Source organism: Leguminivora glycinivorella, chromosome Z (assembly GCF_023078275.1).
Source record: "Leguminivora glycinivorella isolate SPB_JAAS2020 chromosome Z, LegGlyc_1.1, whole genome shotgun sequence".
NCBI lineage: Eukaryota > Metazoa > Arthropoda > Insecta > Lepidoptera > Tortricidae > Leguminivora > Leguminivora glycinivorella.
In genome coordinates, this window is record NC_062998.1 from 54,604,917 (window position 1) to 54,624,804 (window position 19,888).

Consider the following 19,888-nt stretch of genomic DNA (forward strand, 5'->3'; position numbering starts at 1 on the left):
ATACAGACGAATTGAAAACCCCTTCCTTTGAGATCTGGAAGGCGGTTAAAAATAGCATTCTGTTTAGCCCGTCCAATGTGAGCGTCAGGACCCCTGGACCACTACAGATATTTGATGTTTAGTATAGCCTGACAAGTTTTTATTTGACCCTCGCCGCGTTGCGGATTTTCAGCTGAACTAATTTCTTTTACTGGCAAGGATTACTATTTGACACCCGTTGTCGAAAGTCATCGAATGTCAGTGATGTAAACATGAAGCAAATATTTTAAATTTTCTAACGGTTTCATCGCAATTTTGTCCAAAATAATATGATTAAAAGTGAAAATAATTATACTAAACGTGATAAATTACTTACAACAAAAAAGGATGAAGGATTCGACAGCATTTCGATACCAATGTTCTGAAATTGGTTATTGACAAGTCCGGGACTGACAGTTTATAGTGCGGTTCTCCTGTATTAATTTGTTGGTTTCGCGTTTAGCCTAATATATTTTTTGTTCTAATTTAAGGTGTCTGTAGCTCTGCCGTGAAAAATATGTATAGAAATAAGGAGGCCGTTCCATAACTGCCACCAGTACAGAACAAGGTCCCACGAAAAAAGAAAATAAACATCGATGACTTCGATTAAGGCACAAGATTCATGGATTTTAGGCTGTGCGGAAAGAAGTAGCGAGTCTTAAAACCTTGCTTTTTAAATTTTGATTCTCTAAACCATGTTTTAATTTTCTACAAATATTAACGGGTAACCAGTACACGCTGTCCCCAATACGTATGACGTCGGCACATTATTGCCATATGAAAGCGGTTTGTAGCGACACTCTTTCAGGGTCAAATAAAATCTTGTCAGGCTATACATACTAAAATTTAGTACCTATTTGATACTATTTGGTACCTGAGTACATATATTTGGTACCAATCAATCAATCAATCAATCAATCAAATATTTTATTTCTTAGAATGTGGTACATTGTAGGTTGGTAATACATTTTTTGATCAGCACATCCTGCCACATACGGCATAGAAATATTAATGCATGCATGTTATAAAATCAAGTCACTTGCTTATATAAAAATTATTCTTTAAATATCATAATTATTAATTTTAAATAAAGTGTAATTATATTCAGGTTTCATAAAAAAAAATACATTTATAATTAGTTCATATTCATAATATTTACAATTAGGCGGCATCTAAGAACTCTTTAATGGAGTAAAAACGTTTTTCAATTAAATATGCAACCAATTGCTTTTTAAATTGATGAAATTGAAGGTTTCTTATTTCAGACGGTATTTTATTGAATATCCTGGGTGCCATTCCAAAGAAGCTCCACTGATATCGAAAAATCGAGCGAATAAAGTGGCCAGACATTCTGACGTCAGGATGTCTGGACCATTTTTGGTTTACATAGTTCTAGACAACACTACTAATTGATATCTTAGTCAATATTTACTACCTATTTGGTACCTGTCAATATATTTTTTTCAATTTTTTTTGGCGTACCAGAAAAAAGTTATGACGGAATTTAAAGTTGTGAGCCCGGCCGTGCCGTTGAAGTATGTAGCGCCTGTCAAAAGTATAGAGGCAAATCCGCCTGCCCTCCTGCGCGTCAACTTAAATAGGAATTTATTTTTAGGCACTCGCACATCATCTCTACTGACTAGTGGCATTAATATAGTCGAAATATAAAAGTAGTCATAGTCATAGTCATAGTCATAGTCATTTATTCATTTAACAATATACATTGTGTTTGAATATTACATAAAATTAATAATATTACAATTACAATATAACTAAATATCTACAAATTAAAAAAAAATTACTAACTTAATAAATAACTAATAATACATAAATCTAAGTCAACATCGAAATTATTCATTAATACTATTCATTCATTATATTAGGTACCTATGTCAGAAAGAAAGAAAAAAATATCACAAAAAAAAAGAAACTATTTTGAGCCTATAAACTCATCCACAGAATAAAAACACTTTTCCACCAGATACGATTTTAGACATTTTTTAAACAAATTTAAATTTGTGACTGACTTCAACTCCGTTGGCAATCTGTTAAACAGAGTAAGGCTCCCCACAGACAGTCTTAAAAATTCATAATCTTAAAAAAAACTTGTATGCAATTTGACAGTTCAAACTGACACTGACAAGACACTGACAGATCTGTCAGTGTCAATTTGCATACAATTTTTTTTTAAGATTATGAATTTTTAAGACTGTCTGTGGGGAGCCTAACTGCTTGGTAAGCTGAAGAGTGTTTAACCACCTGCAGTTTAGTGGTTATTATTTGTGGTAAGTCCTTCCTTCTTGTTTCCAGCCGTTTTCTTCTTTCATCCAAAGTTTCAATGCAGTTTAGGTACTTTATGAGGTCACTAAGAATAACAAGAATGTATAGACTGGGTACTGTTAGCATATGGAACTTTATGAAATGAGGTTTACATGACGTCATCTGAGGTACTCTGGCTATAGTTCTGATGGCTCTCTTTTGGGCCACAAAAGCTGCCTGGATATTGTATAGATAACTGTTACCCCAAAACTTGACGCTATATCTAATTTTAGATTCTACCAGTGCGTGGTACACCATTTTTAATTGAGGCAAATTCACCACTTCTCTGAGACTTCGTAATGCATAACAAGCCGAACTTATAGAGTTAACTAGTGATGAAAGTTCCTCTTTCCAGCATAAACTTGAATCAATCTTGACTCCGAGAAATTTAACAGAATCAACTTGTTGAATTATAACTCCATTTGATGAAATCTGTAGACTGTCTTTATTTCTCGAGGTGGTTTTAAACAACAAAGCATTAGTCTTGGCACAATTCAGTTTAAGGTTGTTTGTGCTGAACCAGGTGTTTAGAGCTTGTAGAGTAATGTTAACTTTGTCATTCAGCTGCGTCATGTTTTCAGCAGATACTACAGCATTGGTATCATCAGCGTAGACTACAAGCTTAACATCCGGAACTGATTTCTCTATGTATGATACTAGGTCATTAATAAAAATGATAAAGAAGATAGGACCCAGGATCGATCCTTGTGGAACTCCTCTTTCTGAATTGGCTATTCTGGATCTGTGCACTGTTTCTTTGTTGTCTTGAGTCCACGTGACTTCGACAAACTGTTGCCTGTGTGCAAGGTAAGATTCAAAAAATTCTAACATTATACCTCTAATGCCATAATGCTCCAACTTGGCTAGCAGTACTCCATGGTCAACAGTGTCAAAAGCCGAGCTCAAATCGAGGAATAGACCCGCAACTCTCCTTTTACTATTGAGTTGGAGAACTATGTCTTCAATCAGTTTTGTGATGGCGTCATTTGTACCTCTACTTTTTTGGTATCCGTATTGTCTATTATTTAATATATTATGTTTATTGAGGTGCCTTGTTAACCTATCTTTTGTGAGTCTTTCCAGAAGTTTGGACAGCGTTGGTAGTAGAGAAATAGGCCTGTAGTTTGACGGATCAGTTTTTGTTCCTTTTTTATAAATGGGCAGGATTTTAGCCACCTTAAACTGGTCAGGGAAGGTACCAGTCGCAAAACATTCGTTGAAGAGGTACACTAATGGCTTGGCAAGTATATCTATGTTGTCTTTGATGACAGATATAGGAATCTCGTCGTATCCTGAGGAGGTTTTAGGTTTTATATTTTTAATAATGTATTTTAGCTCTACTTCATTCACCTTCTCCAAAATCATGTCACTTTGAGTTTTTGCAACATGATCCCGCAACAGTGATAGTGCTTCTTGTGTAGTGTTACATTTGCTGTTACCGTGTGTGAATTTGTCTAAAAAGGTTTCGCATACCTCTTCAGGGTAGTCTAAAATGTTTTTTTGACCATTTTCTTGGGTTACGCTTAGACAGATATTGCTTCTTGTTTGTTTTACAACTTTACAGGAATGCTTGTGGACAACTTTCCATATTTCTTTTGACGAGTCTCTTGCTTTTTCAATTTGATCCTGTATAGCTAATCTCTTGGCAAGCCTTGTTACTCGTTTGAAAATAGTTATATATTTTTTCCTATACCTCACTATTGAGTCGTCGGTAGATGTTTTGTGGTTAATAAGAACGCGTTTCATTTGGCTTGATATTTTTATACCCTTTGTTACCCATTTTAACTTAGACCCATTGTTTGGTAGTAGTTTCACTTTCCTTTTCCTAAAACTTTCTTTGAATACCCTGTTGAATTTTTGGATGAAAGTATTCATACCTATATCAATCCAGTTCTCATCCATGATTTTCTGACGAAATTTGAGTTTACTGCTGGCATCAAACCTCCTGACTGACTTCCATACCACAGCGTCGTTAAACTTACGGTTGTTTTCTAAAGTCAAGGTAGCTAGTATGCCTGCATGACCATCAGCCAAACCATTGTGGTCAACTAATAGAGGACCGACACAGTCGTCAGATAAATTTGTTAAAAAATTGTCCAAGCACGATCGCGAATTATTACGTATAAAGGTAGCTTCAGAAATAAGAGGTCTGAAGCCATATGCCGAAAGCACTGATAAAAACTCTACTGATTTTTTGTCTTTCTTCAACAGATCAACATTAAAATCGCCGCAAATTAGGCATTTTTTACTTACAAAGTGCTCTAATAGGCGTTCAAGTTGGCTAATAAATAAATCAAAGTTTACATCAACTGGGTTTCTGTAGCAACATATAATATTAACATTTGTATCACAATCTTTTACACCACATACCTCGAAATATTCGTCTTTATGCAAGTTTTTACAGATCAAAACTTCTTCGTAGTTTCTGTTTAGTAGTAATTAGTGTAATTACACTAGTTTTCCATTTTCCTCCTGAGAGAACCTCCTACAGTCTCAATAACGTCTAATCTCATGTCATGTCCCTGAGAGACATCTCCTGGCGGAGAAATTTGTAAATCAGTTTACCCCTGACAGCCGGTCATTTTTGCGACTGTTCAGCAGCTGTAGAGCTGTATGGCAGATTTGGCGGCATTGTGGTTGTAGGTACTGATAGTAGATGATTGATTTGATGTTTGTATTTATTCTTAATTCATAATTGACACTAATCTATGCAAAAAACAAATGTTACCGAAAGCAGTGGTTTATTTATATGATGAACCCCTATAACGGAGCTCGTGGACCATAGACTGGTCCACATCATCAAAATACATCCTATATACCAATATTACCAATGACGCTGTTAATTATAACAGTTTATGCTATTTCCCCCCTAGAATTTGCCCAACTGTTGCCACGTGTTTAGGTCTCTCAGGAGGAAAATAGAAAACTAGTGTAATTACACTAATTACTTTTATATTTCGACTATATTAATGCCACTAGTCAGTAGTAGAGATGATGTGCGAGTGCCTAAAACTAAATTCCTATTAAAGTTGACACGCGCACGGGCTCACAACTTTAAATTCCGTCATAACTTTTTTCTGGTACGCCAAAAAAATTTGAAAAAATATATTGACAGGTACCAAATAGGTAGTAAATATTGACTAAGATATCAATTAGTAGTGTTGTCTAGAACTATGTAAACCAAAAATGGTCCAGACATCCTGACGTCAGAATGTCTGGCCACTTTATTCGCTCGATTTTTCGATATCAGTGGAGGTACCAAATATATGTACTCAGGTACCAAATAGTATCAAATAGGTACTAAATTTTAATATGTACTAAACATCAAATATCTGTAGTGGTCCAGGGGTCCTGACGCTCACCGTCCAATAATACTGAACACATATTTTTCGCTTTTTCTAATTAATGAAAAAATACAAAGATATAGAGCATCAAAGTTCCGGTAACGTAAGCTTGTTGTAACGTCACTTCTAAGTAAAAATTGTACCTATGCGTGACGTCACGCGAAACTTCAACGCACTGTACAGTCGTCATTTTTCGTTTACGATAAAAAAGGAAACGGACGGACTAATTCGTTTTTTTTAGTCGTCTCGCCTATTGTAGAATCGTCCCACGATAAGTTTGCAATGATTTTCACACCCTCGCCAGTGCTGATGTTATTTTAAACGTCAAACTTTGATGAAATTATGACGTTTACTTAACCCTTGCAGAGGCGCGGCTATTAAAATCTTTGCAGACTTATCGTGGGACGATTCTAGGTACCTACAGTCGAGTTCACCTTATCGCAACGAGTTAAGGTGCAGAATTATACATTTATTTACTCGACTGTACCTACATAATAGTTACAGAGATACAAGCCACCGCGCCATTAAATTTTTGCGTTACATCTGGTTTTCGGTCCGGCCCCTCTACTACGGGTTTTTAAACTTTTTAAAGACATACACCTAACCGTTTTACGTCAAAAAAACATGGTGTATAATATGAGATTCTAGCGGAGACACTTACTATATCTGGTTTGAAACAAATGACAATTGCATTTCCAATCAACTCGATAATCATTTTCACGAAATAGATCCGTGAAGAAAAACTGGTTCTCTTTAAGGCGGTAGTCCACCTCGGAGAGGATGTCTTTCACCACCGCGTGTTCCACTTCGTTGTCGATCACCAGCAGCTCGGCGCCGAATTTGTCGCAGTATGGCCTGGCAAGATAATAGCTCATCTTTTTCTCTAATATGATGCGGTAACAACTCCCCGTATCCTTGATCTTGTTGATCCATCCTGCAAGTTAACAAAACTTATATTTCTGACGGACAGACTAAGTACGTTTTCACATTATCCGATCCGATATCGGATGTCGGACCGATATCCCATACATTACAGCCGCTCGGAAAATGTGAAAACGGCCTAACGACGTAAGATCATTGTTTTAATATTTTTAGGGTTTGACGAGGAGGAAAAACGGAACCCTTATAGGATCACTTTGCGTCTGTCTGTCCGTCTGTCACAGCCAATTTTCTCTGAAACTACTGGACCTATTTACTTAAAAGGTACACATATGTAAATTGTAAACCTGTGACCCAAAGACGGACATGTAATTTAATTTGATGAAATTTAATCATAGAGGCCATTTTTGAGGGGTAAAAGTGAATATTAAAAATCAAAGTTTTTTTCACCTCACTATTAGCTCGGAAAGGACTTTTTTATTCTTTAAAAACAGATAGCAAAATCGCATTTTATCCACAAGAGTGCAAATAATATTTGAAATCCGAACATGTGATTAGTTACTTTTTTAAATATAATTTCTTTTAAAGGCATGTCCCAGACAGGACAATTTTCACCCTGTGGTTAAATTGTCTTAACAAATCATGTGATGGGAACATAAAAATAATTTTTCTCAAACATGCAATGAAATATTGTCTTTACGTTCCTTAAAATGGGCTGGGAAGTATCGCTTTTTGGGCGCAACAACTCGAGAGGACTGTAAAGGGATTTCATATTATTTTTTAGGCCTAGGCCTGCAAAGTAACTTTTTTTTATAAAATATTGTCCTTTAGAGCATTTTTATTTTATTTCATTGTATGTTTGAGAAAAGCACTATACATGCCTCGGCGTGAAAACGGATTCCCGGCCTCGTATCCCTATCCGGTATATACCCACTTGGCCGGAAATCTGCATTTTCCCGGCCTCTGATGTAATGTACTATCATGTCGAATTGTATCCGACTAAAAACATTAAATTCAAACAATTTTATAAAATGAATTTTACCATAAAACACTTGAAATTGTACAAGACATTGTATGTTTGACTCTTCCATTGTACCTACTTATTCAGAACGCACCTTAAGTAACATTGCAATCTCAAAATGCGTGAAGCGGAACGCACCCAAATAGATTTTTATTTATTTAAACTTTATTGCACACTAAAGAAACATGTAGAAATGGCGAACTTAATGCCAAAAGGCATTCTCTGCCAGTCAACCATTGGGTTAAACAGATACATATATATGTTGGCGCAGGAGAAATAATAGCTTAAGAGGCCATTCAACGAAAACGTCGTAATAATGTAAAATTGATAGTTTTAGTCGGCAAAATGCTACACTTTCCGTCATCTAAAAGACTTATTAAGTTCAGGCTTCGGTTAGGACATCTTCTTAACTTACATGTTGTGAGACTGGATTTTTAAAAACTAACTCACTTAATTAATTATGATTTTTTTTCTGGTGCATGTTTAGGAAAACCCGCGAAAAGTGCTGACTTAGTCCGTCTAATTTGTAAAATTTGGATAGTTTTGAATGCTTCAAGTGGTAAATTTGTATTAAGTATGTATATCCTGTACTACAATCTTCTGAGACTACTTCTTTGTTATAAGGCTTTAGAATAGAGTAAATGAGGATATGATGAATCCAATTTGTTTCAGAAATCACCTCAGAATAAGTGTCAATTTCTTCGAAATCTTACGTGTTTTTGGAGTAGTTTTAATATAAAAATAATCTGCAACGCTTACTTAGACAGATTTTATGCAAAAGTTTTCTATTAATTGGAATTTAATATTTTTGACGATTTTTAAAAAATGCCTCCTTATTACCGGTTACGCGCGCTTGCGATGTCAGTATTGTCAGTACCGCGGCAGAGCTTGTAGAGGCAGGACGTTTGCTAATCTGCTCCGCACGCGGCTCGACGATCGCGAAGTTATTTTGTCATTGTGTGCGGCACCCGCCGTGTCCAAAACCGCACTTGTGTGCGTGTTTGGCTGTACTGTTGCATGTATACTGCGACCGAAAACTTTGATCCTTGGGTTGACGACTTGGTAACTAAGTTAACTTGACTAATATTTTTAGTAAGTATTATTTATTATTGAATATCATTTTAGGTTACTGACTCGTCTCAGCAAAATCTTTGACAATAGATGGTACTCAGGATCTGATGATGAAGTCAGATGGTAGTCATGAGTTCTCATCAACCAGGTCTTGAAACCATTTCGTGTTTGGGCTCGTTTGATTTGCCTCAACAAGATCTTTGACAAGAGGTGATGGTACCCAGGATCTGATGATGAAGCCGGAAGGTAGTCATGAGTTCTCATCAACCAGGTCTTGAAACCATTTCGTGTTTGGGCTCGTTTGATTTGCCTCAACAAGATCTTTGACAAGAGGTGATGGTACCCAGGATCTGATGGTGAAGCCGGAAGGTAGTCAAGAGTATTCAACAACCAGGTCTTGAAACTCTTCTGTGTTTGGGCTCGTTTGATTCGTCTCAACAAGATCTTTGACAAGAGATGGTACCCAGGATCTGATGATGAAGCTGGAAGGTAGTCAACAGAATTCATCAACCAGGTCTTGAAACCACTCCGTGTTTGGGCTCGTTTGGTTCGTCTCAACAAGATCTTTGACAAGAGATGGTACCCAGGATCTGATGATGAAGCTGGAAGGTAGTCAAGAGTATTCAACGACCAGGTCTTGAAACCACTTCGTGTTTGGGTTCGTTTGATTCGTCTCAACAAGATCTTTGACAAGAGATGGTAATCACTCTTTTATACTCTGGCGCATCCACTGTCTCAGTGTGTCACCAGTCAATTAAAGCAGGTAGGCGTAGCGTAGAGTTGTATTTCCTTACAAAAACCTAATACATAGATGTGGACCTTCCTGTGCTCCATGCAATTAAAACAACATAATATTTAAAAACCGGCCAAGAGCGTGTCGGGCCACGCTCGGTGTAGGGTTCCGTAGTTTTCCATATTTTTCAAAAACTACAGAACCTATCAAGTTCAAAACAGTTTTCCTAGAAAGTTTATAAAGTTCTACTTTTGTGATTTTTTAAATATTTTTTAAATATATGGTTAAAAAGTTAGAGGGGGGGGGGACACACACTTTTATTTCCTTTAGGAGCGATTATTCCCGAAAATATTAATATTATCAAAAAACGATTTCAGTAATTCATTTTTAAATACCTATCCAACAATAAATCACACGTTAGGGTTGAAATGAAAATAAAATCACTCCCTACTTTACGTGTTATTTTGGCGGTGTGACTGATATACATATTGGTACCAAATTTCAGCTCTCTAGTTCTAACGGTCACTGAGATTATCCGCGGACGGACGGAGGGACAGACAGACAGACATGGCGAAACTATAAGGGTTCCTAGTTGACTACGAAACCCTAAAAACACATTTTAAATATAAAAAAACTACTTAAAATTAAAGAAAACCGATCTTAGTTCCATTATATATACACCGTGTTTCACTTAACACTAAAAACCTGAAAACAGTTTGTTCAGAATCGAGAGTAGAATCGATTGAGCTATATCTTGATGGGGGTAATATTTTTATTTCAATTAGTATTATTAGTTATTTTTTATGTGCCTATTCTATTGTATTCGTAATACAACATTGTGTATATCGCATTGCTAGAGGTTGTTTACCTTTTTCAGTATTTGGGGCTATTAATACTGGCTGGTTACTTGGACGATTATTTTTTCCGCTACGAGTTTGACGTTGTTTGTCAGTTTAATCTTAATGTTTATCATAAGTCATAACAATTCTCTGTTATATAATATTTTCTTGCTTCGTGATAATTTCATGATATTGTAACTTAATTTATTAATTTTATTTAGCTTGGCATGTGTATTTTCTTTCTTTGTAAATGACGATCCTCATTTGGGAGACACAATTATTTTTATTTGGAATTTATTATGTAATTTTTGACGATCATGATGAGAAGATAAACATAATTTTGACATGTAGCAAATTTATAGTGTAATTTTTATCATGAAATAAAGAAATCTAATCTAATCTAATCTAATCTAATTGAACTCGTACCTAATTACAACCTTGTCATTTTGAATATTGGGTTTAAATTTGCTTACTGCGATTACCCGTCCAATTTGAAGTTTACTGTGACAAAGCTTTAAAGTGTTTTACAGTGACATCTTAGCTATCTATTCTATTGGTAAACCTTATGTCGTTGCAGTAACGTACACAAATAAATAGTTTTATTGTTTATGGTGGAAGTTAGCGATTATTTTATTGAGTGTAGAGCTAAAAGTCAAGTAGAGCTGTACATAAAATTAAAATTTCAATTAAAAAAAAGTAACCATCAGATTAAAAGATGAATACTCTAGATGAGTTTAAAAAAATAAAAATCAGTTGGGATGTCTGAGGTTTTGAGTGTTACCGGAAACACGTTGTATGTACCTAGAAAACATCATCATCTTCCTTGCGTTATCCCGGCATTTGCCACGGCTCATGGGAGCCTGCGGTCCGCTTTGACAACTAATCCCAAGATTTGGCGTAGGCACTAGTTTTTACGAAAGCGACTGCCATCTGACCTTTCAACCCAAAGGGTAAACTAGACCTTATTGGAATTAGTCCGGTTTCCTCACGATGTTTTCCTTCACCGAAAAGAACCTAGAAAACATATCATATACAAAATGAAACAAAACTAAGAAAACGGATTATATTCATTATACGCGATATAATCTGATTCCATAAATTTATTTCATGAGTACGAGTAACTATCGCGGTGACAGAAGACAATATTATATACACAATTTATTATATTATAAAAGTTTTTTAATTTATTTATTTCTTCCAAGGCTACACACGTTTTAATAGAAAAAACTGTGATAAGTTTAATAATTAAACTAAAAGGTCAAGTATTTATACACGAAATCATGTATGAAAATATGTAATATATATGGTGGTGTTTTTACGCAAGTATCAATAATGGTTAGTCCGCAACGCTACTGACGGCGTGGCGGTACCGACCATGAATGCTATCCCTTTCGCTCTAGCCGCACGTAAGGTTGGTTCGAAGAGGATCGCACGCTATGTCTGTCTGTACCGCAGGCTACAATCGTTATGCTTCTGGTTATAGTGTGCGTCTGCAACTCTGCACACAGGCGCACGCCAGCGCCGCCGGCGTCGAAATGCGAGCAAGCAGATTTTTTGAAAGCGCTCTTAAGAAGAAAGTCACAGAATGGCTTCAGCAAAATTGCTTCTACAGCCTTAAGGAATATTTTAATTGTAACGCAATGTAATTATTTAATATTTAATTTAATATTATATCATGTTTCAATCTTAATCTAAATTTGACATTAGTATATCCAGACATTAATAATTGACTTGTGTAGTAAATAATAATTCTTAATTTTTGCAATACTGATAATATTTAGACATTTTTTTTTTTTATCTAGAAATTTCCCACTGAAATCATGATAATATTTAGACATTCCACGACGTCCGCGCTCTAGTGGCAAAAAAAGGATGCATCGCGAAATTTTTGAGCAGACATTAGTAATGCCGTAATGCCGTAATTTGAAGATTTGCAGAATTTATGGATTTCATCATACAGAGTACGAAAAAGGGACAAGGGTTGAACTTTCTCAGTCGCACCCTAATATACTTACGTGGGGCTGAACGTGGATATCAAAATAACAAACAAAATGGAGTACTATAGCACAGTACATATAATAAAGAGTACTTACTATCGTACTATAGTGGCCAAGTCAGGAAAGCAGATTTGAAATGAAAACGCGAGCGCTGCGAGTGCGGAATTTTTCCTAAGTAACGTTCTAAAAGAGATTTTTCCACATTCTCGATTTTGGCGCCCCCTTACCATGTGGCGCCTAGAGCGGCCGCTCCACTCGCTCTACCCTTAATCCGGCCCTGTCTCTACTGTTACTAGGTAGTATTGGCTCACAGCTCAATATTGACTGCGGGGTTTAGTGATTGATTGATTAGGATGAGTGTACTTACGGAGCGCGTTTGTTTCTTTCGGACCCGGATTCATTGTGTCGCACTCGGGGACGTATAAGCTATCTGAAGTGAAAATGGCTTAGTTAGTCTATCTAATATTCTCCGCGCACGACGAGGGCCCACGGCGCGTGGAGCAGTGCTAACATTATAGCGGGAGCGCTAGCGCTAGGGCAGTTACCGTCCAATGTGTGCTGTGCACACTGCCCGCGCGTCGCTTCCCTCGTCCACGCTATCAGGAAACGGTTATTGATCGTAGAATAGGTGTGCTCGAACAATAACACACGCGAGACAAGCGTCAGCCCGCGGCATCGGCAGTCAGAGTTACAGGGAAGCGTTATTGGTATGATGGGCACAAAGTGGCAGCACACGGGTCTCGGCGCAGGCATCGCATGTTGTGGCGGCTTGCTCGTCGTCGAGAGCACTGCCGGCAGCACGCCGCTCGGTCGGCGGCGCGTGGCCAGCTGTCAGCTTCGACTACGAATATTTGTTACAAGCACTAGACCTGTTCTACTACTTAATACTTAACAACTGTTGCCGAGTGGTATACCGGAATGAGAGGCGGGAGTAGCGACAATTGTGAATGAATGGATGATTGAATATAGTAATCTGTAGTGTAGTTCAGTGTATTAGTGTAGTGATTTGTCCCCCCCCCTGCTCGAACTGAGATAGACCCTACCCTACTTAAATACGTCTACGACCCTAAGAGTTTACATTAAGTATAAACCTAGTCCCTACCTAATTAGTTATAGATTTTTTTTTATTTGTAGAAAACCAAGTGCAAAGAAGTATCATTTTAAAATTTATTTGCACTTGCACAGGATTCTTAAAAACTAAAACAAAAGTTAATTATGTACCTTTATAGCACAGGAAAGCGAGGAATATCTCAGAGATGTCTCTCAACATACGTTTGTGATCTGATGCCTCCTGGTTTACTTACTACCGAGGTGTACGACAATTCCTGATCGACGAGCTGCGAGGCGGCAATCCTAAAACAAGTCGAGTTTTACAAAAGAAAAGTCCACAAGCAGGGAAGAAAAGTGTCACTTTAAATCCCTTCTAGTGGGGAAGAAAAGTTATCTTTCCGAATACAACAAGAACGTGTCTGTCGTGCAAACTTCGGCAGTCGTTATTTTCCTCTTCTTTAGGCAATACTTGTGTATATATGTTTAAATATACTCGACATTGTAATAACCTAGGTACTTAAAATATTCGCCTTTGATTGAATTTATAATTAAAATGTACAATACCCAATAGCAGAATCAATAAATTATTTTTTTATTACTTAATCAAAGATAACATAAAATGCATATAAATATTATGTAGCGGCTACTGTCAATTACAGACGCAGATTACTAGATGAAAACCGGGGAAACTTCGCTGGGTGAAATGGGACTCACATAAATATGTATATAAGTAGCTATAATTGCTAATTTTCTTCCCAATAGACTTACTGATAGTAAGGGCAATAGGTAGGTTAGGTTTATTAGGGTACCTGAGCATTTCTTTTTTTAGCCAATAAAAAAAATTTGATTGTTTTAGGGAATTTTAGGTCAATTTGTACTCAGAATCACGAGTACTTTCAATCTCACTGGGAGACAAAAAGTGTCCCAGAATTTCCATACATTTTTGTTACTTTCCTCTTTTGTTACCCCATTCAACATGTACGGAAAATGGTAACAAAATAAGAAAAAAAATCGTATCGGACAATTTTTTTAACTACTAGGATTGAAAAAGCTAGTACAGTAATTCTTAAGTAGAAATTGCATTTTATTTTTCAAAAATATCACACTTCATAAAAGTGGCAAAAAAAAAGAAATGGTCACCTATAGATGCCCGAAGGGCAAACAATGTAGAAATAGGAGCCCCGCGTCGAAACAGTTGTCAGTGATACTTTCAATCTCACTGAGAGACAAAAAGAAATGGTCACCTATAGATGCCCGAAGGGCAAACAATGTAGAAATAGGAGCCCCGCGTCGAAACAGTTGTCAGTGATACTTTCAATCTCACTGAGAGACAAAAAGTGTCCCAGAATTTCCATAGATTTTTGTTACTTTCCTCTTTTGTTACTGATTCGACCGCTGTCACAGAATTGATGTACTATTCGAACCCTCATTTGTTTACAAAAATAACTAAAGGGCGGAATTATACAAGGCCTTTGAGTAGGTAAATCAGGCCTGTTTCAATTAAGGCACTTACTTTTTTATTTGTTTAAACTTTATTGCACAAATTATCAATAAAAAGTACAAATGGCGGACTCCACGCCTTAAGGCATTCTCTACCAGTCAACCATTGGGCAAATCATAGAAAGATTATAAAGCCAGTAGAGATTGTAATGATTAAATACAAGTCGATACCTATACCTACTATCATAAAATAAACATACACGAACATTTGTCCACTAAGACATATCTTAGGTTTTTTCGAGCTATAGAGCAATATAAAAATGGTAGTAATTAATAATTAAATATTAAGATTATATTTTTTTTTTTCAAAGAGACAATAACCCTATATCGTCAGAAAAGGTATGAGTTACGCGATAGAAAGAGAGCGCACTTTTTATTTTATTTTTATTTTATTTATTAAGAGAACAAACAGAGTTAAATGTACATACTTTTGTATAAAAACTAAATTATATGGTAAACATGCATGGTTCGACACCCATCTTACTTTTAATGAGCATATTGTTGCAACTTGCAAGGCTGCTAGAAAAGTATTGGGCTTTGTAATCCGCCAATGTAAATTTCTTGATTCCCTAAATGCCTTTTGTGCATTATACAATGCATATGTTCGAAGCCGGCTTGAATGTAACGCCACAATATGGAGCCCTCATGAGCATCAATACACTCTTATGTTAGAGAGGGTGCAAAAGTCATTTGTACGCTTCCTTTTCCTTAAAACCTATGGATATTATCCACATCTTTACCCCACCCTCTATGTACTAGGAATGGTAAACTATACTTCACTAGAGTGCAGAAGGAGTTTGTCCCTTGTAAGATTCTTCTTTAGGTTAATACGCGGCCAAATTTCGAACCCTTCCTTGTTGTCGCTCATTTCACTCAAAGTGCGTCCGGTCACCGGTTTAGAACTCCGTCCCCGCCGACAGACTCTATTCGCCATCCCGGTGGCACGCACCCATGCTCTGTCGCACTCACCACTGCACCACGCTTTAACCCTTCTCAATGACATACTGGCCAGCGACAGCAAACTGGATATGTTTCACAGCACGGAGCCGCAATTCCTTGCGATCAGCGCCCGTCACTTGGAGTCTATAACTACTCCACAAGTTCGATCCACGTGTGAGTACCTACTATATTATGTACTCTATGTTCCGCCACACTATTTTATACAAGTGTACCAGGATTATTCATGTTTATACCCTCCTGTACGATTGACATGTTTAGCTAGGCTGTTAATGTTAATTTAAGGAAGAAATAAATAAAGAAAGAAATAAATTTACCTGATGTGGACATCAGTTCTCACAGAGACATACATTGATACATTGAGTTTACGTCTAAAATTATACGCATTAACTAATGTTATATTTAAACAATTATGTTATTGTTTGGCAAGTAACAGAATAGTAAACATTATGTGACATACAGCATAATATAGGTATATAACTATACACACAAAGAAAAGGAAAAAGCTAGGGCTTAGAGAATAACATTAATGACTTAAGTAAAAACTTATCTAACTATAGTTAGTTCAGGTAATTTTAAGTAAATGAGAACAAACAAAAAACTAACAAAAGTAGTCTGATCATCCTTATCATTCCTCTGGGATTATTTGAAGGATTTGCTTTTTGTACTGAATCTTGGTTGTGTTAAAGATATCGACCGAGACGAGACTCTTATTGTAAGTGTCGCATATGCGACGCAGCGGCGCTCGCACGCCGGCGTTGGTGGCGGTGTTGGGCACGGCGAACAGGGTGGCTAGCCGAATGGCACAATCGCTCACGAAACGCTCACGAAACGAAGCGCTAGTAGATATCTATCTCTATCGCGCTTGCGTATTGGCGCGACAGAGCCAGCGGCGTATCGCTTTCGTTTGGCGTCGGAGAAATGCCATTCGGCTACGGGGCCAGGCCCGATAGCCCGCAAGCGCGATAGAGATAGATATCTACTAGCGCTTCGTTTCGTGAGCGTTTCGTGAGCGATTGTGCCATTCGGCTAGCCACCCAGGGCGGCGGAGCGCGCTCCGCTACGCGGCACGCGAAACCGCAACAGCTGAAGCAGCTCGCTGCTGTTGTACTCACTTCTACATATATTGGGTTGGTAAGAAAGTAATGAGCGAATCATAACCAATATTGTAATTTTTATTTAATTTATTATTTTAATCATTTATCAAAAATATAACGGCCTTCGTTATCTACTATTTGTCTCCATCGTTCTGGTAAAGAATGAATAGCATCGGCGAAGAAGTTCTTAGGTTTAGATTCAAAAAACTCAGCTATGTACTGTCGTAGATGGGCTTGATCATCGAACTTTTTTTCATTCAAGGCATTGCTTAGCCATCTGAACAATGCGTAATCCGTAGGTGCCAAGTCTGGAGAGTACGGTGGATGAGGTATCACTTTCCAACCTAGCTCCAATAGCTTTAGCCGAGTCACTTTTGCAATGTGTGGGCGAGCATTGTGGTGTAAGAAAAAACTTTAGCATGCTGTGGACGATTCTGACAGATTTTTTGGTTTAAATTTTCAAGCTGATTACAGTATACTGATGCGGTAACAGTCATTCCACTTGGTAGGAGTTCCCAGTGAATAATACCATGAATATCCCACCAAACGGACAGCATAACTTTTTTCGGGTGAGGCTCTGTTTTTGGTGCCTCTATTCCTTTTTCGTTTGGAGCTAGCCACTGACGTTTGCGTGTGTGATTTATATATAAGACCCATTTTTCATCTCCAGTGATAAGATGGTCCAACCAGTTGAATGTGCGGCGAAAACACTGTATTTGACAGAAATGTTGTATACAGATATCGGCACGGCGGTTTAGTTGATCTCTATCAGACTTAGTTCGTGCGGTATCCAAACACTGTATTTGTAGTTTTTACGCCTGCTTCGGCGGCTGAACTCGTGTAAATGTGTTTCTATGGTGACATGAGAGCAGCCTAACTCGGTAGCAAGAGTAAGACTCGTTAGCTTCGGATCTCCTTCAATTGAAGGTTTTTAATTTGGCTACATCAATCTTCACCGGTCGACCAGACTTAGGTTGATCTGATAATGAAAAGTCGCCACTACGAAACCGCTGGAACCATCGTTTCAATATGTATATCAATCACGCCAACTAAGTGCAAAAATAAAAAATGGAAAAAGATGTTTTGTTAGGGTACCCCCCCTACATGTAAAGTGGGGGCTAATTTTTTTTTTCATTCTAACCCCAACGTGTGATATATTGTTGGATAGGTATTTAAAAATGAATATGGGTTTACTAAGATCGTTTTTTGATAATATTAATATTTTCGGAAATAATCGCTCCTAAAGGAAAAAAAAGTGCGTCCCCCCCCCCTCTAACTTTTGAACTATATATTTAAAAAATATGAAAAAAATCACAAAAGTAGAACTTTATAAAGACTTTCTAGGAAAATTGTTTTGAACTTGATAGGTTCAGTAGTTTTTGAGAAAAATACGGAAAACTACGGAACCCTACACTGAGCGTGGCCCGACACGCTCTTGGCCGGTTTTTAAACACTTTAGCCGACCTGATCACAAAACCTAACATCTGATAAGCTTTACGTACAATCTTGTCTATATGAGCGCTAAAGTGTAAATTTTCATCAAACAGCACTCCTAGATCTCTAGCTGAATGTACTGTCATTATTTGTGTTTCACCTAATTTGTACTTAAAATTTATTATTCTTTTCTTATTTTTGGTGAAGGTAAGGTGCTAACTGCAATTTATTGTCTTTACAGTATGCATAGAATGTGTCTAGGTCTTCCTGAACTAATTTACTATCACTTTCATTCTCTATTACTCTATAAAGTTTTAGGTCATCTGCAAACAATAAGAAATTACAGTGTTTAAAGCACTTTTTAATATCGTTAATAAATATACTGTATAACAAAGGCCCTAAAATTGAGCCTTTAATTACCCCGGACGTTACATTCGCAAGATTTGATCTAAAGCCATCAATGACTACTACTTGAGTTCTATTTGTCAAATAAGATGCAAACCAACGCAATAGATTACCATGGATTCCATTAAATGATAGTTTCTTAAGAAGATATAGGTGATCTACTTTATCGAACGCTTTACAAAAGTCGGTAAAGATAACATCTACTTGTTTTCTGTTGTCCATAGACTTAAATAGAAAATCGGTATATTGTAATAAATTCGTAATCGTTGATTTTTTCTTCATAAAACCGTGTTGTTCAGGTAATACACTCGTATTGATCATAGGATATATGACGTCATGAATCAGCCCTTCATAAATTTTAGGTATAATGGATTGTACTGAGACGGGTCGATAATTAGTGACCTGGCCCTTCGGACCTGATTTATGTATCGGTGTCACATAAACTTGTAAATATATTAGGTTTTTGTTTGTTTCCGTCCTTGTATCTGTTTTGTTTAATGATTGTATCTTTTCTTGTTACTAACAATAGATGTATAGGTTGTTGTATTTACTAACCCTATGGACTTGATGGTTCGAAATAAAGTTATTTATTATTATTATTATTCCTTTATTTATCTTTTTTCTTATGCTAGGTTTTTTACAATATGAGTATAAAAGTAAAATAAAAAAAACACTTACAAAACAATATAAAAACATATAAACATATTATAAAAAACCTAACCTAGAGTGCCGCCATCAGCGGGGCAGGGCCCAAGCTGCCGGTGGTTAGGGCTGCAGAGAGAGGAACCGTCGAACTATCCGCGCTGTGTCCAAGATCACCGCCTTCTGCATCTGGCCCTTGATCCAGCCACCTAGCGAGAGTCTCTTAAGATGTTGGTCGAGACTCTTCGCTATGAGACCGTTCGCTGAAACGACTATCGGAACAATGATTGTTGATTCAACATCCCACATGGCGGTTATCTCGTGAGCCAAGTCTAGGTACTTACTGGACTTGTCCTTCTCGGCTTTCACGAGATTCTCATCATGGGGGATGGTGATGTCAACGAGCACTGCCCGGCGTTGCAGTCGATCTATTATCACAATGTCAGGCTTATTGGCTACAATAGTCCTGTCAGTGATAATAGATCGATCCCAATAGAGCGTGGCACGACCATTTTCGAGAACTGGCGCAGGTAAGTACTTGTAGTACAGTACGGTACTTCGCGGTCCACAAGGCCGTATTGA

At 37.2% G+C, this 19,888-nt stretch overlaps 1 protein-coding gene across 3 annotated transcripts in view; it reads right to left on the reverse strand.

The window, feature by feature from the left end:
• The window catches only part of LOC125240593, a 72,320-nt gene extending 58,814 nt beyond the window's left edge, over positions 1-13,506 (reverse strand). For all 3 annotated transcript variants that reach the window (XM_048148546.1, XM_048148547.1, XM_048148545.1), the window contains exons 1-3: positions 13,443-13,506; positions 12,589-12,651; positions 6,343-6,615 (exon numbers count right to left, since the gene is read on the reverse strand). In XM_048148546.1, the coding sequence (XP_048004503.1) occupies positions 6,343-6,615; positions 12,589-12,651; positions 13,443-13,491 (385 nt within the window). In that variant the 5' untranslated portion in view covers positions 13,492-13,506. The remainder of the gene's footprint in view (positions 1-6,342; positions 6,616-12,588; positions 12,652-13,442) is intronic.
• Positions 13,507-19,888: the final 6,382 nt, after the last annotated feature.